Below are 27,104 nucleotides of genomic sequence, written 5' to 3' on the forward strand. Positions count from 1 at the left end.
TACGTTACAATTGCGCTCATCATTTAATACGTTACAATTGCGCTCATCATTTAATACGTTACAAATGCACTCATCATTTAATACGTTACAATTGCGCTCATCATTTAATACGTTACAATTGCACTCATCATTTAATACGTTACAATTGCGCTCATCATTTAATACGTTACAATTGCACTCATCATTTAATACGTTACAATTGCACTCATCATTTAATTCGTTACAATTGCACTCATAATTTATTAATACGTTACAATTGCGCTCATCATTTAATACGTTACAATTGCATTCATTAATTAATACGTTACAATTGCACTTATCATTTAATACGTTACAATTGCACTCATCATTTAATATGTAACAACTGAAAATTGAAAATAAAAAAGTGAGTATAGCCCGACACAACCGATACCGATGCTGAGCCCAATCACATTTGCTTGTTCTGTTTCTTTTTGAAATAACAAAGTTACACCAACAAGGTTTACAAAAAAATATCTTGTTCCCGCCATTTTGCAACCAATATGACTCTTGTGCTATTATATACATGCGTTGTTGGAAAGGATGTATTTTAACTAAGACAGGGTATAGGAATCTTTTATATTGTACGCTGGTTGAATTGGTTATAATGAAGTATTTAATGACAAGTTAGTGCCGATTAAAATGATTGAATGTACCAAAAAAAGAAAAATGGAACAGTTGTATTCGATAAAATATAATTTCAACCATGAAATAACAATAGAAAAGAAAACATATATCCATATGAATTTATTTTTTGATTTTGTCATAATTTTAATCGTTTTGTCGATTGCTCTGTTACTGAAAAAAGGGGATGGAAATTCCATGACAATTTGTTTAATATATTCAGATCCATTGCTCATGTGTATACAAATCTGCTTGTTCCCAGTGGTAATAAAATGCACGCTCTTCATCACAACCGTTAGATATTTTATTATTTTACAGTTAAATGTACATGTTTAATATATTACAAAAAACTCATCAATTTAGGTAAATGAAATCGCATGTCTTTGTTGTTGTTGTTATCAAAACGACCGTGTTTGATCTTAATTCTGTTGGTAACATTTCGTAGACTTTGATCAGGGTATTAGTGACGTCATTGCTGACTGACCACACGTGCAACACCTGCTTGGTCCAGTTCTCTAGAGTATTTCTGCTTGATTGTATCACACCTGAAATGAAATAAATCATGTCAGTTAATATGGGCAGGATGTGAAGTGGTTGCATATACATGTACTTGGTTCAAGCGGGCGGAATGGTTGCAAACTTGACATAGCCCGTGCGTATTTTTTCTAGGTTAATAGGTTTGCATGTTATTTTGAATTCATTAAGAAAATGTTTATGTCACACTAGGTTAATAGGTTTCAGCCTCCTTAGTTATAGTTCAAGTTAATATCTCTACCAGTTTCTGAGATGGGATGGGACAATAGTTATAGCCAATAACATAAAAAAAATCCATCAATCCTATAAAGTTTCACTCAGATTGCATTAGTAGTATAAGAGAAGTAGTCTAGACAAAACATTTAAAGAATAATGGACCATAAATCTGACAAAACTCATAAAACTGTAAAATGCCGACGATATGCACAACTAGACTTGGTACTGATCATTCCTGTAAAGTTTAGTCCGGACAATTTTGTGACAGATAGACAGACGACAAAGAAGTAATCTATTTAAAGCATGTAGCAGTAAACACAAAAATCATTCACAGGCCAAAACGTCTTTTATATTCAAGGGCCACAACTCGCCCTAAATCATTTTACCGGAAAATATGTGTAATATGTGTAAGTACTTGAGCTACCGATCAATCATGTAAACCTTCAGTGGTATAAGAGAAATAGTCCGGACACATTTTAAAAATAAAAATTATTAAAGGGTCATAACTCTGACAAAAGCCATTGGACTAGAAAATGCCGATGATATGCACAACTAGACTTGGTACTGATCATTCCTGTAAAGTTTGGATGAAATTGCACCAGTAATTCTTGTGAAGTATCCTGGACAAGTTTTGAGACGGACGCACACACAGGGGGAACTCTATCGCTGCTACACAAAATTAACAAAATTCAATAATTTTACCCTGAAGGTCAAGGTCATTAAAGATTTTTGGTCAAGGTCAGTCTGGTCAATTGAAGGAATATACCAAAGGATTGTTGTGCCAAGTATGAAGGCATTAATATATTCATCAACAATAAAACTAGAGCCACTTTGTTACATTTTTGCGACATTTGGGTAAGCAACTTTGGTCACGTGACTACAAAAGTCGATGTACATGGCCAAAATAGCTCGACTGGGGTAAGTTTTTAGTGATTATTTTTCTATCGAGCCGATTTAAATTATGCTACAAAGCCTACCGACCGCGGCGCCGATGCTTTCTAGAAATGCATTTGGTATCGTCTAACGTTTTGTATTTTCTGAGAGCATTCAAACAATATTTACAAATTTGTCAATGACAACGTACACACTCTTGTGTAAAACACAGGCACGAGTATCGTAAAATTCGAATTTCAAACCTTTCCACGGTATTTAGATTCCTTTCAACGCCATTGTCAATCAGCTGTTCGATATTTTGTAACGAGTCTTCTGATTGGCCAATAGCAACGAAACCGCAACGTTTCACACAAGGATGCATAATGGCGTAGAAAGCGATTGAAAGACCGTGTAAATGTTTGAAACTCGAATCTCGTGTGTATCAGATGCTACTGACGGTTGTGAGTGGTCCAACTTAATGTATTTAGTAATATTATTTAGTAAATTCAAGTGATTTTGACCCGTACTCAGCTGACAAACATGTATTAGTCTAAGTTTACGTACCGAATCGTTGTGCCGCAATTCTGTCTACCAAGGATTTTTAGCACGAATTCGCTCGTTTCCTGATAGATATTTCATGAACGGGAAGGGCTAGAGACTTGGGGTCGGTCTCATTTGGAAGCTTAATACAAACGTGAAATAGTGATAAAAGTCGTTTTTAATTGTCTGGCCAATTGTTTTCACAACGGCTCGGGAAATGAATCCCTTGCTCGTAGGCTCGAATCTGGAGTTTCCGGCCTTCTCTTAACTTATAGTATATTTTAAAGGGGGTCATTATTTACATTTTTGTTTTGTTTTTGACACTTTTAAGATGAACACAGGTTTTATTATCAATCTGGTCATATTTTTTCATCCAAGGTCCGATACTCGTGCCTGTGGTGTAAAAGTGTTGCTAATAACTTTATAACTTATAGTTTGTCAGTGCTAAGTAACATTTCGCGTTTTGAAATGTATAAGAGAATGTTTTAATGTAAAATAGCGTGTTTCCTGTTGTCATTTTTTGTAGTTATTTAAAAATTGTCCAACTGACAGAAATGTCAACGTACACGTAGTCTAGAAAATGACAACGTGCACACGATAATGGTCTGAACATGAGGCTGCAACTTCGGAGTAATTGGTTTTTCCCAACAAAAAGTTGGCTGTCTATTTGATTGCCCTCTCAAACTGTATAACAGTGCTGGTACAAAGGAAACAGGCAAATAAGCTTAAATAATCTTTAACTTTTTAAATGTTATTTATTTGTTCTTTTGTGGTTTTATTTTAGAAGAAATTGCAGTTACTGCTTATTGATTTGCTGAAACAGCCGTTTGTATATTTTACTCTATATTATCATATAGATCATATTACAGTCATTTAATAATGTAAATAGCTTTATCATTGCAGATCTAATGTGATCTAAAAGGTAAACGTGATCGTTGTGGTAAAAATATGTATTTTACACAATTTAGAGATACCCCGATATATTATGTTCTTTGCAACTAGTGAGTAGGTCACGACGGATCCATTTTACAAGATAGGGTATCTACGTTTACGTTCGTTCGTTGTTTAGCTCGACTTTAAAAAAATAATGGTATTGTAACAGTCATGACGGCATCGTTGCCGTTGCTATCCGCAAACTACTAACACTAGATTATAACTTTTTAAGTTCTTTGTGTATTGTCTTTATACTTGGCCACATTAACTCTAGCACAAGACCTTCAAGTACACCAGACTGGTGACTCATGTTTGCCGTGTGTAAGGTCAGTGCTCAGTTTTATAGTAGTGTTTGATTAGTAGGCAGTGTCGTGCGTGTCAGTCAGTAGTGTCCTCTGTGTGTGTGTAAGTAGTGTCATGTGTGTCCGTAGGGACGTGCTTGAGAGTAGTGTCCTGTGTGTCCGTGTGAGTAGTGTCCTGTGTGTTCGTAGTGGCGTGCGTGTAAGTAGTGTCCTGTGTGTCCGTAGTGGCGTGCGTGTAAGTAGTGGCATGTGTGTCCGTAGTGGCGTGCTTGTGATTAGTGTCCTGTGTGGCCGTAGTGGCGTGTGTGTGAGTAGTGTCCTGCGTGTAAGTAGTGTCCTGTGTGTTCGTAGTGACCTGCATGTGATTAGTGTCCTGTGTGGCCGTAGTGGTGTGTGTGTGAGTAGTGTCCTGTGTGTCCGTAGTGACGTGCGTGTGAGTTGTGTCCTGTGTGTCCGTAGTGGCGTGCGTGTGAATAGTGTATGGTGTGTCCGTAGTGACCTGCGTATGAAGTGTCCTGTGTGTCCGTAGTGACGTGCGTGTTAGAAGTGTCCTTTGTGTCAGGTCAGTTTTTTAGTAGTGTCCTGCGTGTCAGTATATGTAGTGTACTGTTTGTCAGTGTGTGTGTATAGTGTCATGTTCGTCAGGTCAGTGTGTGCGTTGTGCCCTGTGTGTCCGTAGTGTTCTTTGTGTCAGTCAGTGATTTATTAGTGTACTGTGCGTCAGATCAGTGTTTGAGTAGTGTCCTGTGTATTAATTAATTTTGATTTATTAGTATTTAATTTTTTAGTATTTAGTTTTTTTAGTGGAGAAGCGGGGGATCGAACTCGCAACCCCTAGACTTGTAGTCAGACAGTGTTACCACTGCACCACAGCGCCCGCTCTGATTTATAACTATTTTGGAAGTTCCTTTATACATTATCACATTAGAACACTTGAAATTGAGTTAATGCAATTGAATTTTCACACCTAAATAGTAAATAAACCTGTTAGGTCTAAAGTTTTTAACAATGGCTGACATTCTTGTCCTTGCTCGAATGGTTATAATAAGGGACAAACGAGTAGTAAAAGGAAAAAAGTAACACTGTTGACAGGCAATAAAAACATATCAGAAAAAGCCATGTTCCGTTAAATATAATCACAGTTCTTTTATGGACAATAAGTCAGCTGATATCAATACTTGTTGTTAATGATAAATGAATTGACTGTACATGTATATGCAATAGTTACAAAAATTTAGAACCAAAAGACTGCCTATGGTGTCTCTCTACTTAACATAAAGGTTGTAGGAGCAAACGTATGAAATGTGTTTTAGCAATGGTGACATTGACTCCAGTGATCCCTTATTAAAGGAACATATCATCACAGGTATTGAAGCGGAGTGGTTATGGTCATTGACTTCAAACCACTTGCCCCTCACCACTGTGGGTTCGAATCCTACAGGAAGCTATCCGGCTTGCTGAGTGCCCGTTTGTGCCTAAAATAATACACGGGGTACCTGAGGTAAATACATGTAAAGCTGAAAAGTCGCAATATGACCTATGCAGTGATGGTGCATGTAAAATCCAACCATGAAAAATGATTGCATTAAATATGAAAGACATGGGTCTACAAAAAGGCTGAGTGAGTAGGTGTAACAAGAAGTATCTTTAAAAAGATACTCGAGGTAAAGCTGCTTTTACTTGCATGGTGTCTTTCGGTATGCACATGTCATTTATAATTTGGTAAATTCTTATGTTGAATATATTTTTTAGAGTTCACAGATTTCAAATATCCCAGAAATTTAACAGGAAAGTAAGTTTCCGATGCTCATTTAGAACTTTTATGATTTGGACGTACATACGTTTCAGAAAGATCCTTTAGATTATTATACTAATTTTAAAATGGCCAGTGATATTCCTCTATTTCAGTTTAAAATCTTAAAATGACCAATAAAAATCCCTCTAGTATTCAGTTCTTCCCTGTAAATCGTACAGGAAGTCAAACGGATCTCAGAAAAATACATTTATAGCACCAGTGACCTTGACCAATATGACCACAAACACAATTTAATTAAAACGAGGGAAAATGAATGCAATAGTTGTGTAACTTGCTAAGATCAAGTACTGATAAGTTATTTAATATTGCACTTATATCCAACTTGTCGGTTAAAGTTAACCTCATATACGCGAACGGAGAGACGGACGGTTAAGTTACTATATGCCAGGGTGCATAATAAAAAATAATAAACTAAGATATTAAAAAATTCAGCAGAAATGTGATACACAGCACAGGAGCAAACAAATCAACAATATATTATAGCATACCCTTCAGCTTTTTTGTAAGTAAATGTTGAGCATCTTCGTCTGTGTATGCCCCGCCTCCAAACTTCATTGCACGTGTGACAGACACACCCACTTTGGTACCATATATTTCGCACACATAATCTGTGATTGAACCTCCTTCAGGAAAATACGCAACCTCCATTTCTGTCTGAAATTATGATATAAAAACTTGTATTTTATTTATCAAATATAAATACATTGTGGTTCAATGGTAGGCCTTCAAAACAATCTAGTAAATAACTATTTACTTAAATGATCTGTTATATAATAAGGAATTTTCTCTTGGATTTTTGTGTAACAACTCTATATCATTTCAGGCGAATAAAATATTTCACTTATTATTCTTACGGACTTTTCTTACCTTGAGTAGCTTGCCTTTAAAACATTTCTGTAAGATTTCGAAAGACATCACCTCTGAGTTAACAGAGGACCCCCCAGCATTAGGCACATCTCGAATCTTGATTCCGTCGGCAGAGAGATTCATTGTCGCAAGTTTTCTATTCGGGGTGAAATGACAGTGAATTATACCACCAGTGCTATTATTTTCTATTAAAGCAAGAAATTTGAACCATTGTTGAAGACGGACAGAGAAATTTTCTCCGAAATAAATATTTACAGGTGAATAATGATGATGATTTTGAGTCTGCCCCACCTGTTCAGTCTTTATACGACTTTGAGCATTCTGAGGCACTTTCCCAGTATTCAAGGATAATACAAAGTTTTCCTTTTTCTTGTTGTTGAGGCGGGCGGGCGGAGAAATGATGCCGAGGCACATGTCCGAAAACCCGATGTGCCGGAACCCGTTGTGTAAGGCGCCGGTGTCGAGTCTGGTGTGGATGATGTTGTTGATGCATTTTGACCCTGTGTTTTCTGTGAACTGGCTGATTTATCATGGAAACTGGCTCGGCTCGATCGTCTTAGGGTTGTTGGCCCAGGTTTTAAGCGTTTTTTTTCTTTCTTTCTTTCTGAAAATCATATTTATAAGACATATTTATAATAAATATTATACCTCATATGCATACGCTCCTCTATATTTAAAATGACGTCATCCGGTCCATAAATCGCATACAGACCGGCTACCAAGATGTCATATTAAATAAAGTAGGGCGTATGCAAATGAGGTAAATTGTATGTTTTATTTTGTTAAATGATTCGTTTTACTGAATTTATTTTTATGTTTCACGAAAAATTATTACATGTTGATCAAAAGTCATGATTTGTATTTAATTTAATTATAAATTTGATTTATACAGTTTGTGAAAGTCCGGGTTTTTTTGCCTAAAAAAATTACAGTAAATATTTAATTTGATTAACAAAAACGGAATATTAAAAGAACATGTTTTTTTGCTAATATCGCATGAAAATAAAATCCGACTAGGGATCGAGATATTTCACACACTGTACAAATAAAATTATTATATGAAAGCAAATTATACTAAAAATGACAGCAACAAAAGGGATGAAAGGATTGAGGTTCGGTAATCGTATAATGTAACAAATAAAACATGGCCTTTAGGGCAAAATGCAAGTTTACGGACCTGGTTGGTCAGACGATGGAAGGTATATGGCCCTCAGACAGCTGCGTATTGCCCCGAAAGGCTACTTATTTCAAAGAAGACTTGCGTTGAAACTTGATCGAATTGCTCGAGATGTTTTGAATTCAGAGTCGGAATTATTAAAACAATTCACAGTCGGAACCAAAATTTAACATATCTTACATACTGCAGTAGGGATAAGATAACCAAGAGGTTTGTAGAACTCAAATATAATTGAATGTTACAATTTTTTAACGTAGATGTCTAGCTCTTTTCTAAAACCGTCATTTTTCCGACACGATCGATACAAAGATCTACGTTAAAAATCGTTACATTCAATCAAATTTGAGTTCTACAAACTTTTCAAAAGGCTTTTTATCCCGAAACCAAGTGCCTATGATATCTTACTCATATTACTCAACAACTTAGTCATACATTTAGAATGTACTATTGATTGTGCAATTTACAGAAAATCTTCTTTTTTATACAGAACAGTCTTTTTTAATTAGATATAATCAAATTAACTTCTACATTGCAATGATATAATTTCTGTATATAGTCATTTTTATAGAGTAAACCAATACTTGTAATGAACGAATGAAAAAACAACCTTACCTTTCTACATATTCAAAAATTGTTGACAGTAACGGGGTGAATCATATTTTATAGGTTTTTGTTTCTATTTAAAGAAATTTCGTAAGTAACATCCAATCAACGTGCAGTTTTACGCGTAATGTTCTATTTATAATATTTTCTATTTTTGTAAAGTATACCCCAACGCAACATCTCGGCTCATTCGGAACTGCATCGGCTATTATCTATTATCACTGACGGAAAGGACCGAGTAGTTGTGATTGCATCAGCTATTTGACGGAAAGGGACGAGAAGCAGTAAACGCAACTTTTCGGCACCTTCCGATTAACAGTTTTTTTCATACGGTAAAAGCATTATTGAAAAAGAATGTCCATTGCCCAAATCTGAAAAATCGTCAATAGGAGACAAGTAAAACGGTTTCCTGCGGTGAACATTTTAATGATATAAAGATATTTCATTTAACTATTTTCAACATTACTAGTATTTGGGGGTGGGGGGATAAATAAACGTTTGTATCAGGAATATAGTTGACAATTGAATAAACGATCAATACAGAAGAAGGTCTTTGGAAACTGGTGACCGTTGAAGACCGGAGAAGGTCGAATTTCTTTTTAAGAAAATGATTAAATGAGCAAAAAATAAATGAAGTAAACACACAAGTTTACGCAGAAAATATCTCTATTTATTATGGGCAGATGCCACTACGATATTTTTAATTTTGTAGATTTTCAAAGTATAAAAAATTTATTTGTTTGTAAAATTTGAGCATAGATATTAAAGAAACATTGATAATTTTCAAAAACACATCATTCAAGTTTTTCCAAACCTTAAACGGTAAAAATAATTATAGAAAATTAAAAATATCACCGCAAATAGTTTTTTGTTCTTAATTAGGTGTAATTCGGACTAATTCCCTACAGGGTAAATCCGTAACGTACCGGCAAACGTTATTTACGCTCATTCTCAAATAAAACACAGCATTTGATGTTCCACTGGGTAGCTCTTATAACGAAGGTTTTTTTCTTGAGGTCAAAATGTCGTTTAGAAAGGTGGCTGCCACTTTGTCTAATAGGGACACTCTCAGTTTTATAATTTCTATCTGTTTATTTTTCTTTTCAAGTACCATTAATGCCCTAAAATGTAACATACGTTACTGTCCGCCACCTAGAATTTTCAACTTTGAAATTGTGTTTCAGAAAAAAATAAGTTCCAGAATAAACGAAACATGTGCAATTAGTCATTATTGTGTGTATATGCACTTTGATTATTGGTAAAAATTATATTTGACTGTTAAAATCTCATTGGTATAATGAATGATCAAATGTCGCCAAACGCATATAAATAAATAGTGACAAACCTAAAACAATAAGAAGTGAAACCCAAATTACATAATTGAATCGATGCATGCTGAATAATACAGCATATGTATAATTATAAGTAAAAATAAGCTTGCAGCCTCTCAAATATCATTCTATTTTCGGAAATTTTCATTTTTTATTCAAATCTTTTCAACAGCACTTTAAAAAGAAACATACGTTACCATTATTTAAGAGCCAATCCATTCAAAGAAGAATCCAAACAAGAAAGAATATTAACATGTGTGTAACTCTGATATAAATTAACCACAAAATTATGGCGGCTTAATCGGTCTTGCGTCATTTTTAACCCCACTTTCAATGTAAAAATGAAACATACGTTACAGAAACATACGTTATCAACTTTTTTAAAGTAAGTTTATCAAAAGGGAAATTGAAGTCAGAAAGCACGTATAACATCAACATTAACTTCTATTTGACATTAGTAAGTAAATTTTGTTAACTTTGGTCGGTGTTTTTACTTGTTTAAGTAACCACAGTGAAACAAAACGTTACTTTTATCAAACAGACTTTTTATATTGTTTACACATGCATATATAAAAACATGAAATCGCAAATTTTATGACAATAGAATGATGTGCAATTTGATTCCTAAATAAAAAAAGTCGATTTTACATGTAAGTTTAAATTCCGTGATAAAGTTCATAAATAAGCGAGTGTGAAACATACGTTACTCCAACTTACAATTCAACAATTTTTGAAAATTAAAGATAAAGTTGGGATTAGCATGCCTGTTTAGTAACGGTTACCTTGTATTAGATGTAAGAAGACACAAAATGTTTTATAAAGGAAAGATATGTTAATAATATGTTGATGTAACCAGCAGAAATGTTAAAAATATTATTACAAGATATTGATGTTCTCAGCAACAACTAATTCGTTTCTGCAAAGAGCTTACTGGCCGTATTTCATTCTATATATAATAATGTTAAAATAATATCCATAAATATAAATTATTTTACAAAAAATAAAATTGTTTTTCTCAACCTTTACTTGCATTTGAATAAAATGAAACATACGTGACATCCTATATGGGGATAAATATCGAACTGTTTAGTACTAAATTTTCCAAATATTAAGAAAGTGGAAAGTTGCATATTTTGAGAAAAAAATTGCTAATACAAAAATTGTGTATGCATTCGACCTCTCATATATTATATATGATATATATCCTTTGAATGAAGACATAAAATAATCATTTTCAAAATTGACTATTTTTGCTTTCTACGAATATTTATTTTTGAAGAAATTGACTGAAAATTAGCAAGGTACCCAACTTCTTTGAATTTTCCTAGGTTAGAAAGTCCCTCTAGATACAGATTTTGATATATTTTACAGACATTTGTTATTAATATACAGCCAATATGTTACATTATTAGGTCTGAAATCTACGTTACCGAAGAAATACAGTGTCATTACCGAAATAAATGTCATCCTGTTATATCATAGTTTCTTGTTCAAAATATTTCTGGCAAACTTGCAAAATACCCTAAACTTTTACTTCAGCGATAAAAAATGACACAATGACAACATCAAATTTTTAATATTTTTCAACCTCAAATGCTTTATTAGTCCCCTACCGGTTTACCGGAGGGGACTTTAGGTTTACCCTCCGTCCGTCTGTCCGTCCGTCCGTCTGTCCGTCCGTCCGTCTGTCCGTCTGTCAGTCCGTCAGTCCGTCCGTCCACAAAACTGGATCCCGCGATAACTTGAAAAGTACTGAAAATATTTTTATGAAACTTGGTATATGGATAGATGGCAGTATGGAGATTATGCACGTCTTTTTCTTTTCTTCCTATGTTGAAAATTCTGGTTGCTATGGCAACAAATAGGCTGAAAATATGGCAAATTTTACACATAAACTGGATCCAGTGATAACGCAAAAAGTACTGGAAATATTTTTATGAAACTTGACATATGGGTAGATGGCAGTCTTGAGATTATGCACGTTTTTTTCTTTTCTTCCTATGTTGAAAATTCTGGTTGCTATGGCAACAAATAGGCTGAAAATATGGCAAATTTTACACATATACTGGATCCAGTGATAAAGCAAAAAGTACTGGAAATATTTTTATGAAAATTGACATATGGGTAGATGGCAGTCTTGAGATTATGCACGTCTTTTTCTTTTCTTCCTATGTTGAAAATTCTGGTTGCTATGGCAACACATAGACTGAAAATATGGCAAATTTTACACATAAACTGAATCCAGTGATAACTCAAAAAGTACTGGAAATATTTTTATGAAACTTGACATATGGGTAGTTGGCAGTCTTGAGATTATGCATGTCTTATCTGTTCTTCCTATTTTGAAAAAATATCAGTTGCCTTGGCAACAAATAGGCTTAAAACATGGCAAATATAACAATATTTGTGATAAGTCAAAAAGAGCTGAAATTTTTTTATGAAATTCCATCTTTAATTCAAGAGTTATCTCCTGCTTAAGAATTTTGCTTTTAAAATGTTATATTTTGGTAACAGGGATGTTTCAAATATTAACTTTAGAGTGTCCTTCAGTCCGTCTGTCTGTCTGTTCATAAAAACTGTTTCCTGTGATCACTTTTAAAGAACTTTTCCAACAAATTTACTTAAAATAGAGAAAAATTGAAACATTAGTGAATGGCCCTTCAGAATGTTGATGGGGTTCTAACCGGTAGGGGACTTATGGATTGCTTGCAATACTATGATAATTGCTTGTTTTATTGAGAATGGGCGTTTAGCTAGGTTTTCGAAAAGGTCAATTAACCAATCATGTACGGTTTACAGATCACATGCTCCTCCATGTACCGAAAACAGGTCACGTGCTCCTCCATGCCTCAAAAGTTAAACGCGTACCAATACCCTGCGGTCTCCAGACCGCAGGGAATAATGTGATGTGATGTATGGGAAACTTTAGTAGTCCCCTAACGGACTATCACTTCTTGTCGTCCGCTCCGGTGTATTGGTCTATTCGAGTTTGAATCTTTTTAGTCCCCTACCGGTTTACCGGAGGGGACTTTAGGTTTACCCTCCGTCCGTCTGTCCGTCAGTCCATCTGTCCGTCCGTCAGTCCGTCCGTCCACAAAACTGGATCCCGCGTAACGCAAAAAGTACTGAAAATATTTAAATGAAACTTGATATATGGATAGATGGCAGTATGGAGATTATGCACGTCTTTTTCTTTTCTTCCTATGTTGAAAATTCTGGTTGCTATGGCAACAAATAGACTGAAAATATGGCAAATTTTACACATAACCTGGATCCCGCGATACCGCTAAAAATACTGAAAATATTTTTATGAAACTTGATACATGGATAGATGGTAGTATGGAGATTATGCACGTCTTTTTCTTTTTTTCCTATGCTGAAAATTCTGGTTGCTATGGCAACAAATAGACGGAAAATATGGCAAATTTTACACATAACCTGGATCCAGCGATAACGCAAAAAGTACTGAAAATATATTTATGAAACTTGACATATGGGTAGATGGCCGTATGGAAATTATGCATATTCTTTTCTTATCTTCCTGTATTGAAAATTCTGGTTGCTATGGCAACAAATAGACTGAATATCAAGATTTCTGATTCTAGTTTTTAAGTTTTTTCACCATAAGTTCTTTATTTCTTAATGTATTTTCTTCAAACTTTAAATATAAGTTGCTAGTCATCAACCACATCATATGTGACAAAATTTACAACTCTAGCACAAAATTTATCAGAATTACCTCCCTTGAACTTAAAATTTTCATGAAAAAAACATTGTTTTTTTTAATAACTTCTTTTTTTCTGAACCTATCTACTTCATATAAATGTTTGCTTTTATCACTCAACATTTGTGAGTGTTCAATACTCTAGCAAGACTATTTCCAGAATTATGCCCCTTTTGAACTTAGACTTTTTTTTGAGAAATTGGTAATTTTTATTCCAACTTCTTCAATCATGATAGGATTTTCTTCAAACTCCCACATCATAATAATATAACAAGGTTTATAAATCTAGCATCCATATTTCCAGAATTATCTCTTCCTTAAACTTTTAATTTTTCCTATTCGTTCTTTTAACTTTCATTTATTTCAAATTCAAAATAAACATTAAATATTCATACCTTCATTACTAATTGTTCTTTGTTACACTCACATCATGTATGACATTGTTATCTCCTTTTTTTAAAATGTTATATTTTGATAACAGGGATGTTTAAAAAATAACTTTAGAGTGTCCTTCAGTCCGTCTGTCTGTCTGTACATAAAAATGTTCACTGTGATCACTTTTAAAGAACTTTTTCAACAAATTTACTTAAAATAGAAAGATAAGTGAATGGCCCTTCAGAATGTTGCTTTGGCTCTTACCGGTAGGGGACTTATGGATTGCTTGCAATACTATGATAATTGCTTGTTTTATCTAATTTTGACATTCTTGGATAATGCGTATTTTCAAGAGAAATGTCCATGGTACCATATATGCTATCATTTGCAAGTGCTTTATAGTTTTTACAGATATTTAATTTTACAATCATTATTTATTTGTTGAATTTGTATATCTAATACAATGTTTACTCTAAATTATTGTTGTTGTTGTGAAATGTATGTTTTATAAGCTGGCATATTTCTTCAAAAGCTTGTCGTCATTTTCACGTCTGTATACTTAATTTTAGAATATTTTGTAAGGAAGCATCTGTAAAACATATATACATGTACATATATATTAGTTATTCAAAAATTAAAATTTAACAACAAAGATATTATGCACAATGTAAATGGTTAACGCACAAATGGATAACTGTAAAAGCAATCCCAGTTACTTAAATATTCTTTTACTTGTATTTGTATAAGAAACTACACTCAGAGGCACTTATTACACAAAACTTACATTTGGTTATTTGAGAACGGATTTTTTAAAACTTTGGATCATACAAAATTCAACACATCATACTTACTACTTAGAATTTTCTTTACAATTCATTGACAAGGAAATATAGAAAATAACAAAACAAATATTCTACTGCAAAATGAAAAATCACAGAATGGCAAGAATGAACAGTCTCTGAATCCCACTAAATCTTATGTTAACCATTTCTAATACTTTGTGTGTCCTCCCATGGCTTTAACAACGTTTAAACACCTGTCTCATGGTTATGACGTAGTTTCTCAATAAAGCTTGAGGAATATTTCTCCACTTCCTCGAGATCCAGCAACTCCTGCATCCCAAGTCACCAGATCTAATCATCACATGTTTTGGCTGAATTGAACAGGCGTATGAAAAAGTGGCCAGAAGCCCCTCGAAATTTGCTGGAACTCGAGCAAGCCCTTGTTTGTGAGGCAGATATGTTTATGTTGTTATAGCCAATTGGGAGGACATACAAAGTGTTAGAACTGGTAAACAAACAGATTTAGTGGGATTCAGAGACTGTTAATTTGGTTACGATTTTTCAGTCATTCTGTGATTTTTCATTTTAAAGTAGCAGTACAGTTCTTCACATGACACACATGTAAGAATCTTTTTTTTTTTAATATAAGTTATTAAAGTTGCATAATTTAATGAATTTTCTTTGTTTTAATGAGCATAATTTGTTATTAAATATTTTACAGATTACACAATATTATTCTGTTTGTAATATTTTGTAACCACGTATTCAGATCTGTTTTAGTTTCATTTCAGAGTTTCCTGCTATACATCTGATGAATCCCAAATACAAGAACATAACAGATACATATAAATACCGATTGATTCTAATGATTTGTAATATGTACTACCAAATATTAAGCGTTATTCCTATGTATTTGTTGTTGTTTCTTGCTATAGTAGATTAGAGACTCGACATAAGAGAGAGAGAGAGAGAGGGAGAGAGAGAGAGTAATGTTATGTTGTAAGTATATGTTGAATTTTGTATGGTCCAAAGTTGAACAAACTCCGTCCACAAATTTAATAACCTATTTATACAGAAAAATGTGAGTGTCTGGTTATAAGTGCCTCTGAGTGTAGACCTTTTTCATTATATGGTTTATTTTAGACAATATCCAGGCGTGTGTATTCTGCAGAGGAGTGTTCGTCTTCTACCAACTTGTTCATACTAGGCTAGGCATTTTAGCCAAAAATAAGACCCAACCTCAAACAAATTCCTTCAGAAAAGATATTTGCATATTTGTTATCTAGATCTACTATATATGTGTTGCTACAGGAAAAAAGTCCTCAAAATAATGGGAAGTATAAAATGCTTAAAATGGCATGTTTTAATCATAGGAATTTTCAATAAGAAAAATCTGTGAAATTAAAAAAACCTTGTTACTCTACGCAAATATTCGTCATTAACAAAGTAACACATTAATACACAAAATTATTTAATCTAAAACACTTTAACAAAAGTTCATTACATTAAAAAAATTCGCATCACTGCATAATCAATACAATCATAATCATTCAGACTGGTATAAAACATTACCCCACCCATTAATGATAAATCATTTCTTCCATTTCAAGTCAGATCGATTCCATTAAATATTCTTAAAATTCAGCTCTACCAAGAAAAGAGTTGCATGAATCTTTCAAAATTGATATTATAAGTCAAAATTCCAATGTATTTTACACAATAATTATGATTTATATACATTGTGTTTGCATTTCTGTTCTGAAAATCAATCCGTCGCAAAGGGTAAATATCTTGCCAATGTTAAATTGCACTTACTTTACAAGGGAAATTTTGTATACCATTTATTATAAAAAGACATTTTAAAAGAGAGAGAATCTTCTAACGTTAAGATACAGAAAATAACAACACAATGTTATTTCATCATTTTTGTCACCGAGGCCCGACAATCCATATAGTCGGACAACAGTCCATGTACAATGCTGATCAAATTATATCTCCTGTAACTTTTGTGGCCGGTGCTGTTCATCCCTTTAGCCCTTCTCACAAATACACATTGTTTGTATCTGTAAGAAAAATGACTTATAACATAATATGATAATAAAAAAGCGAATTTTGCATTCTGCCTTTTAAATGAAACAATTTTATGACAAACTGAAAATGTAGGTACTAAAGTGTAAAGCAAGCTATAATTGTGTTTTCAGCTGTATACTTCTATAATGAATTATCTACAAATAATTCATACATTAATGAGGCATGTTTAGCCCAAGCAATGAATACATTTTTCTTCTTTAGAAAACAATATATATATCACGTAATATTGTTATAACGAATTTAAAGCGTGTAAATTGCCTATCACCTGAAAGTAGCGCTGACTGCTAGGCATTATAATGTGCCATATAAGTAGGAAAAACTGAACAAAATGGCCCTAAACCTCCATACAAATAACTAAATTGGCAGTTTTGGTCGAATGTTTAAGGCCAATGACAAAACACGTATACTTCTTACAACTGTAGGTTCGAGTCATGCCTGGGTTTTGGAATCTATGACATAGCTATCCCAACTAGATTATTGAATATTGGTGTTTTTACACACCCAAGACACATTTAAGGTATTCCTTCACCAGTAAAGCTTCGAAACACATTGTTCCTCACCGATGTGGGTTTGAATCCTGCCAGGGACTTTGAATTCTTTCAAATATATAATTTTATATTTCATATGAAAATTATATATTTTTAGGAAAAAATATCTATTTTTAGGAAAAATATCTATTTTTTAACTTAGCAACAGCGTAAGATCGATAGCTCTGCTCATGCGCAGCTGAAAATTTGCTCCAGCAGCAAAGCAGGAAACATGTCGTACAAACATGTGATAATGTGACAATGTTTTGATAATCTTAAACCAGAGAGCTTATAGAACCAGTTAGTAGCTGGCGGATGACGTAATACCTTCAGTTTCCGTGGTTACCCAACTGTTCTTGCTATATCAAGAAGTTTCTCTGACATCACGTTTGTTATATTCTGACCAGAGTACGCTTTCTTCGCCTCATCAACAGCCCTAAACAATAACTGTACAATGATCACCTCGTCTGTCCCAATACCTGAATATAAATGTAAGATATTCTAGATATTTATGATAACTTGACATATAAGGTATTTTAGACATATATGATAACTTTACATAAATATAAGATATTCTAGATATGCACGATAACTCTATATAAATATAATACGTGATAACTTTACATAAATATAAGGTATTCTAGAAATTTATGATAACTTTACATAGATATAATGTATTCTAGATATTTATGATAACTTTACATAAATATAATGTTTTCTAGATATTTATGATAACTTTACATAAATATTATGTATTCTAGAAATTTATGATAACTTTACATAAATATAATGTTTTCTAGATATTTATGAAAACTTTACATATATATAATGTTTTTTAGATATTTATGATAACTTTACATAAATATAATGTATTCTAGAAATTTATGATAACTTTACATAAATATAAGGTATTCCAGATATAAATGATAACTTTACATAAATATAAGATATTTTAGATGTTTATGATGACTTTACATTCATATAAGATATTTTTCATATTTATGATTATAACTTTACATGAAAATAAGGTTTTCTAGATATTAATGATAACTTTTCATAAGTATTCGTGACAGTTTTACGTACATTTATTTATGACTGGTGTACAATAAAAACATTTATGATATTTTTTAATAAGGTATTCATACATAGATATAAAATTTCATTTTACAATATATTTGCAGGTACAAAATATTCATGATAAGTTTACATAGATACAAAATATTTTATATAAATATAAAATATTCATGATTATTATACATATTTATACGATATTCATGATGATTTAAATGTCACACGCATGGACCCTGTTTTATTATGTAAGATTTTAAACGTGTTTTCAAACAATGAAGCTCTTCTAAATTCATTACCCCATACGTGCATGCACTGATGAACAGCACAATGCAATACAGCACATAGTACGGACAGCACAACACAGCACAGAGTATTACAACACAGTACAGAGTACAGACAACACAATACAGAGTACACACAACACAGTACATAGTACGGAAAACACAGCACAGTTTTCGGACAACACTGTACAAAGTACGGACGGCACAATACAGAGTATGGACAACACAGCACAGAGTATGGACAACACACCCCAGAGTATGGACAACACAGCACAGAGTACGGACAACACAGCACAGAATACGGACAACGCAGCACAGAGTATGGACAACACAGCGAAGTGTTCGAATAACACAGCACAAAATACTGACAGCACAGCACAGAGTATGGATAACACAGTAAAGAGTACAGACAACACAGCACAGAGTATGGACAACACAGCATAGAGTATGAGCAACGCAGAACAGAGTACAGACAACACAGCACTGTGTTTGGACAACACAGCATTATTATGCATAGAGTATGGACAACACAGCATAGAGTAGGAGCAACGCAGAACAGAGTACGGACAACACAGCACAGAGTACGGATAACACAACACGTACAACACAGCATTATTATGCATAGAGTATGGACAACACAGCATAGAGTAGGAGCAACGCAGAACAGAGTACGAACAACACAGTTACAGAATACGGATGTTATGTTCCATATTATGGAAACACATATTTTGTTATATAACCGTAACATTTGTTAACCGTTAATATCCATGCAATATCCGAATTACCAACTACATTCTGGTAGGTAGCTGAGGATTCACGCGAATAACCAACTGTGTGCCTTGGTCGACGTAGACCGCGGGGTAATACCATTTGGTAGAATTCATCTAACGTGTCATATATTTGTTGTTGTTTCGAAATTTATTTGCTAATTTACGTGGATTGAAAGTGATCTTTGCGATATGTAAATTAGTTTCTTTGTTCCCTCGAAAATGTTTTACCTTTAATTTACATTCAATTTTTAAAATTTTCATAAAATTAGTATGTGGCAGTTTTGCTGCTTTAACCTAATTTCCACTAACAGTGTTATCTTTAACATGTGAAAATTAGATTAAAAAGACTTGTCTCAAACCATCATTTATCATTAACAACAAGTATTACTAGTAATTTCGCTTACTTACTGTCAATATTAGAAATGCGATTCTATTTAACGAAACTTTTTTTTTCTGGCATTTTTTTATTGCCTGTCAACAGTCTTACTTATTTTCTTTTTACTACTCGTTTTTGTAAAGTCCTTTATCATAACCCCAAGGATACGAATGTCTGCCATTGTAAAACACTTTAGAGCTAACAGCTATATAATGACCTAACAGTAAATACCGCAGACAACATAACGGCCACAGACATCAAATTCGGCCGAGTACACAGATTAGGAGGCCCGACCAGCAAAAAACCTAGACCAATTATCGCACAATTCCTTGACCCAAACCAAAGAGATCTTATTAGAAACGCAGGTGTAAATCTGAACAAGAAAAAAACTGGGAAATATATAAACGAACAGTTCCCCCCTGAAATTGATGAACGCCGAAAACAAATATTTCCTGTCATGCGCGAATTTAAAAACTCAAAAACTAACGATCAGTACAATAAATGTGTATTAGTTCGCGACAAATTGTATGTAAATGGGCTTCTATACGATCTTGAATCCGACTCTCTCAAAGACCCAAAACTTACAATGAAAAATTTCAATGGAAACCCAGACGCTGAACGAACAAAAACACATGTGAAAAGAAGCAGCAATTCGAGCCACTCGACTACTCGTGATATATCGCGCAACGAAAATCGCAAACCGAATAGACCTTATCTGAACCAAGCGATACACCGCGGGCGTGACACTGAGAGGAAATATATTGACTTTTCAACACCAAATAGATACGGTGCATTAAACAGAGAACGTTCTGAATCGCTACAAAGGAGCAAACATAAGGCTCGATCCCCCCTTGAGGAAACTGACATCAAGAGAGCACACGTAGACAATTGTCTCATCGAAGGCGCTTCAAGTCCATATAACGACCAAACAACACCGAAACTTCTGTCCCCTCAGGTGGGGCCTCACATAGATTCAATAAATAGCGGAGGAGCAATTATCAATTCAAGTTCACCTGGTCACTAGGCCAGGCGGAGAGAATTCGTGACTGAAAATAACAGTGCATGTTTTGATAACTATTCAAACTGTTTATTCGAACAAGAAAAGCTACCGGATTTAGATTTTGATTTTAAAGGCCAAGCAAAAAACTTATCTTTTTTATCTTTAAATGTTTGCGGTCTCGCGTCAAAACAATTAAGTCCAGAATTTAACTCATTTATTCAGAAATATGATGTGATTGGACTCCAAGAAACTAAAACTGATTCACTTGACACTGTTATTTTAGAAAATTTTAATCTTTACTTTAAACACAGGAAACAAATAGTTAATAGAGGTAGAAAGTCTGGCGGAATTTGTGTTGCATATAAAAAGGATATTGAACCTTACATTTCTTTTATAGATACTAATTCACAACTTGTGCAATGGTTTGTTATTTCAAATAGTCTTACCAAAAACGGTGATATTTTGTATGGTGTGGTTTATGTGCCACCTGAAAATTCGATGTTTGCATCTGACGACCCCTTCTTAGAAATTCAAACAGAATTGGATACTTTTACAAGTAAATATAAACACATCTGTATTTTCGGCGATTGGAATGCTAGACTAAAACAAATGCAAGAAATCACCGAACCAGATATTGACATATTTCGAGAAAATGATATGATAGACTTATATAATGAACTAGAACAAGAAACAAATATATTTATTAGTACAAATGTGCATAAATTAAGAAACAGTGAAGATAACTCTGTTAACAATTATGGCAACAAACTTATTGATTTTTAAAGTACAATAGTATGTATATACTTAATGGAAGAACAAATGGTGACCTCTGTGGCTGCGTAACATGCAAAAATGTTAGTACCATTGATTTATTTATTTGTACTAGTAGCATGTTTTCCTTTATTTCTAAACTGATTGTTTTAGATTTTTGTCCCATGTATTCTGACGCTCACTGTCCTGTTGAAGTTGTGTTTGATCATAGGGATACATTTGTAAAGACTCAACCAACTGTCAAAAACCAGAGACCTAAATTGTGGGACCAAAATAATATTCAAACGTTTGTTGATAACTTAGATACAGATAATGTAAATAGAATATATGATGAATTAATCACTATACAGGAGACTAACAACTGTTCTCAAGAAATTGTTAATAAGTTAGTGACAGAAATTTGCTCAGTATTTAGCAATAGTATTGAAAAAAGCTTTATTACAAATGGTGTAAAACAAACTTCCAGTAATAAACGGAAAATAAATCCTTTACCGCCTTGGGTAAATGCTGAATGTAAAGCAGCTAGACGAAATTTTCATCGAGCCAAATATTTGTACAAATTACGTAAAAACGATGTTTATAAACAAACTTTAAAAACTAACAGCAAAATATATAAAAAAACAATTGAAGGAAAGTTATAATCAATTTAAAACGACAAATGTTAAAAAACTTAAAAAGTTTAAAAAAATCAAGTCCTAGAGAGTACTGGAAGATCCTAAATGGTGGAAAGAAAAACGTTGTTAATTCTGAATTAAACGATCTGTATAATTATTTTAAAAATATCAATAGTTGTAGTAATGACAACTATACACTCTCTGACAACGATATCTCGGATTTACATGTAATCAATGATGACATGTTAAATAAAGAAATATCTTTGCAAGAGATTGAATTTGCAGTAAAATTACTTAAGAACAATAAAGCATGCGGTTTAGATAATGTTTTAAATGAACATATTAGACACTCCTTCCCCATCATGAAACATATTTATTATAGACTTTTTAACATTATTTTTAACTATGGTGTAATACCTGATTCTTGGACAGTTGGTGTTATAAATCCCATATATAAAAATAAGGGTGAGGCTAGTGAGCCTAGTAACTATCGACCGATCACACTGCTGAGTTGTTTCGGAAAACTATTTACCTCTGTTTTGAATATACGATTACAAAAATTTTGCGGATAAACATGATCTAATAAATCAATATCAAGCTGGTTTTCGAAAAGGGTTTGCAACTGTAGATAACATGTTTGTTTTAAAAATGTTAATTGATCTACTCCACCATTCTAAGAAAAAAGTTATTTTGTTCTTTTATAGACCTAAAAAGTGCATTTGATACCATTAGTAGGTCAAGACTGTGGATAAAGCTGAATAAGAATAATATAAGTGGTAAATTTTTAAATGTTGTCAAAAGCATTTACAATAATGCGAAAACTTGCGTATGTGCAAATGGTGAAAAGTCTGATTTCTTTCCATGTAACATTGGTGTTAGACAAGGCGAAAATCTATCGCCGTTGCTCTTTTCTTTTTATTTGAATGATTTGCATGATTATTTTTCAAATAGTAACAGTATAGAAGGTGTAACATTTAATGATGAAGTACTTGGACTTGTAAAATTGTTTATTATTCTATATGCTGACGACACGGTTATTTTATCTGAGTCAGCAAACGATTTACAAATAGCTATTAACCTATATAAAAGTTATTGTGACAAATGGAAATTAACAGTTAATACATCTAAAAACAAAAGTTCTTATATTTTCAAAAGGTAGGCGAACGCAGTATAGTTTTACATATGGTAATGAAAATCTAGAAGTTGTCGAGGAATTCAAATATCTAGGAATATTATTTAGTAGGAGTGGTAGTTTCCTAAAAGCAAAGACCTATATAGCTAACCAAGCAACAAAAGCCATGTACTGTTTAATTAAAAAATCAAAAAATCTTCAATAACCTTTAGATATGCAAATAGATTTGTTTGACAAACTTGTAAAACCAATTTTATTATATGTTTGTGAATGCTGGGGATATGGGAATAACAGTATACTTGAAAAAGTACAATTGAAATATCTTAAACATATATTAGGCCTAAAATCTAGTACACCAAATTGTATTGTGTACGGCGAATGTGGTGTTAAACCAATTTCTATTGATATTGATTACAGAATGATTAATTTTTGGTCTAATCTAGTTGTACCTAATGAATTAAAATTGTCTAGCACATTTTATCAAATTGCTCTTAAAACTTATAATACAAGTAGTAATGTCAATAGACAGACATTTCTGTGGTTTAAGCATATAAAAAATATACTTGTTAAATGTGGAAACCCTAATGTATGGACCTATCAGATGTTTCCTAATCACAAATGGTTAGTTGCCAATGTTAAGCAAAAATTGTCAGATATATTTTTAAATGACTGGTATTGTACAGTAAACGAATCAAATAAATGTAAAAATTATAGACTATTTAAAGAAACATTCCATTTCGAACCCTATTTAATAAATACACCAAAAAACTTATTAAGATATGTAATTAAGTTTAGAACAAGAAACAGCAGACTTCCTGTAGAAACCAGAAGTTGGAATGGCATAGATCTAAATTTACGTAAATGTACTCTTTGTAACAGCTCCGGAAGTATTGGAGATGAATTCCATTATCTCTTTGAATGCAATGAATTATCTGTACTAAGAAAAAGAATGCTAGATCATAATTATTTAAGACATCCAAATATATTAACTTTTAAATCTATTATGAATATGAATATGACTCATTGTAATGAATACAGAAATTTTTGTTTATTTGTTAAGGAAATAATTACAAAATTTGAGAATAGTTAACATTTCTACATATTTGTTTATCATGTCCTTGAAAATGCGTGTTTCTCTCCATTTTGTTAAGATGAATTGTATTAATATTATTATTTTCATGTGTATGCTATGCCTCTTTATGTAATGTACGTTTATATGCTATAGCTCATATTGTCATGTGTGTACATGAATTGAGTTCTGAAATAAACTTTGAAACTTTGAAACTTATATTAACTATTTAGGTGTGAAAATTAAATTGATTTACTCAATTTCAAGTTTGTATAAAGGGACTTCCAAAATAGTTATAAATCAGAGCGGGCGCTGTAGTGCAGTGGTAACACTGTCTGACTACATATCTAGGGGTTGCGAGTTCGATCCCCCGCTACTCCACTAAAATACTAACAATCTTTCTACTTCACTAAAATACTAACAATCTTTCGTATATTAATTAATTAATAAAAACTACTCACACACTACTCAAATGTTTACACACATGACACTATACACACAACACACAACTCACATACTGACACACAGGACACTACTGCAACACTGACACACAGGAGACTACTGCAACAACTCACACACAGGACAATAATGACACACAGGACACTACTGCAACACTGACACACAAGACATGACTGACACACAGGACACTACTGCAACACTGACACACAGGACAATACTGACACACAGACCACTACTGCACCACTGACACACAGGACATTACTGACACACAGAACACTACTGCAACACTGACACACAGGACATTACTGACACACTGACACACAGGCCACTACTGCCACACAGGACATTATTTACACACAGGACAATACTCTGACACACAGGACAATACTGACACATAGGACACTACTGCAATACTGACACATACAACATTACTGACACACAGAACATTATTGACACACACAGGACACTATTGACAAACTACTGCAACACACTCACACAAAGGACAATACTGATTCACAGGACATTACTGACACACAAGACACTACTGCAACACCGACACACAGGATACTACTAATAACACACGAGACATTACTGACACACAGGACACTACTGCAACAGAGGACACTAACAAACAGCACATTACTGAAACATTAATACTGCAACATTGACACACAGGAAACTATTGACACACTGACACTACTGCAACACTGACATACAGGACACTAACACACAGGACACTACTGCAACACTGACACTTTCTACTTCACTAAAATACTAACAATCTTTCGTATATTAATTAATTAATAAAAACTACTCACACACTACTCAAATGTTTACACACATGACACTATACACACAACACGAACTCAAGAGACACAACTCACATACTGACACACAGGACACTACTGCAACAGAGGACACTAACAAACAGCACATAACTGACACATTAATACTGCAACACAGGAAACTATTGAAACACTGACACACAAGACACTACTGACACTACTGCAACACTGACATACAGGACACTAACACACAGGACACTACTGCAACACTGACACTCAGGACATTTACTGACACACAGGACACTACTGCAACACTGACACACAGGAAACTACTCAAACACTGCAACACAGGACACTACTCAAACACTGACACACAGAACACTTCTCAAACACTAACACAGGGTACTCAAACACTGACACGCAGGACATTACTAAAACACTGAAACACAGCACTACTCACACTGACACGCAGATGCAGCGCTGATACACAGGACACTTCTCAAACACTGAAACACGGGTCTACTCATACCCTGATACGCACGACATTATTAAAACTCTAACACACAGGGCACTACTAACACACTGATACCAAGAGGATACTTCTCAAACACTGACACGCAGGGCACTACTAACACACTGATACGCAGGGAACTGAAAAGGACACAACTAATACACTGACACACAGGAAACTTCTTGCGCACTAGGAAATTGGAACACATGGACTTTTTGAAAGGCTGCCTTATAAACTTACGAACGCTGGGTTATTTACTTATTCTTTGGGTTGCATGTGGAAGGAATTGTATTTTTCAGACTGTAAAAATGAAACAAAAATGTATAGACGATATTTGGTGATTGGTAATTTGTATGAAGTTTTCTTTTTTTCATTACTTTTGAAATTTAAGTTATTTATCAATTTCAGCTTTGCTTTTCTCTAAACAGCCCTGCCAATGTCAGAATTGTCAACAATAATAACATTTAGGTACGGCATGGGGAAAATCTTTAAAAATTAGTCTCATCTTTGAAAAGTGTGAAATTAAATTTTGATAATTTTCACTGTGAAATTATTAAATATATAAATTTTCACGGATAAATCAGTAATCCCCTGAAAAGCATAAAATAAACATATATAGACCGGTTATGTAAAATATTTGATTATGTGACTAGCGCCTGTGCATCTGCATAATCGATTGGCTCGTAGTCAATTATATTTATCTACTAAAATATTTTTTCCTTAAATGTATACAGCAGAATACAAAAATGACTAAAATTACTCACCTTTGCATTAGAAATGCTGGAATTGAAGTATGCTAGATAATCGTGACGTCACCGGAAGTGCATAACATTAAAGTATGGTGTAATTTAAGAGACACATTTTAATATTGATTTTTTCTAAACGTTATGATCGATTTTTCAGGATTCTGCGAGGAGATTTTTTGAGGATTT

At 33.4% G+C, this 27,104-nt stretch overlaps 1 protein-coding gene and 1 long non-coding RNA gene across 2 annotated transcripts; both read right to left on the reverse strand.

Annotated features, from left to right (window-relative positions):
• Positions 1-924: 924 nt before the first annotated feature.
• On the reverse strand, positions 925-8,655 carry LOC132722471 (AAC-rich mRNA clone AAC4 protein-like). The gene is made up of 4 exons (XM_060706978.1): positions 8,513-8,655; positions 6,724-7,327; positions 6,345-6,510; positions 925-1,187 (listed from the first exon to the last, which is right to left on the reverse strand). Exons 2-4 carry the CDS (start codon positions 7,135-7,137, stop codon positions 997-999), a joined length of 771 nt encoding a protein of 256 aa, XP_060562961.1. The 5' UTR covers positions 7,138-7,327; positions 8,513-8,655; the 3' UTR covers positions 925-996.
• An 8,023-nt stretch (positions 8,656-16,678) lies between these two features.
• On the reverse strand, positions 16,679-26,984 carry LOC132722466 (uncharacterized). The gene is made up of 3 exons (XR_009624613.1): positions 26,937-26,984; positions 17,661-17,812; positions 16,679-16,778 (listed from the first exon to the last, which is right to left on the reverse strand). It is a non-coding gene; the product is annotated as an uncharacterized LOC132722466 (long non-coding RNA).
• Positions 26,985-27,104: the final 120 nt, after the last annotated feature.

Source organism: Ruditapes philippinarum, unplaced genomic scaffold (assembly GCF_026571515.1).
Source record: "Ruditapes philippinarum isolate M1 unplaced genomic scaffold, ASM2657151v2 ctg910_1_1_1_1, whole genome shotgun sequence".
NCBI lineage: Eukaryota > Metazoa > Mollusca > Bivalvia > Venerida > Veneridae > Ruditapes > Ruditapes philippinarum.

Coding starts and splice junctions, on each gene's coding strand:
- LOC132722471 (XM_060706978.1), bottom strand. CDS start 7,137: ATGTGCCTCGGCATCATTTCTCCGCCCGCCCGCCTCAACAACAAGAAA. Junction 6,511..6,723: donor TTAAAGGCAAGCTACTCAAG/GTAAGAAAAGTC, acceptor TCATAATTTCAG/ACAGAAATGGAGGTTGCGTA. Junction 1,188..6,344: donor ACTTACAAAAAAGCTGAAGG/GTATGCTATAAT, acceptor ATTTCATTTCAG/GTGTGATACAATCAAGCAGA.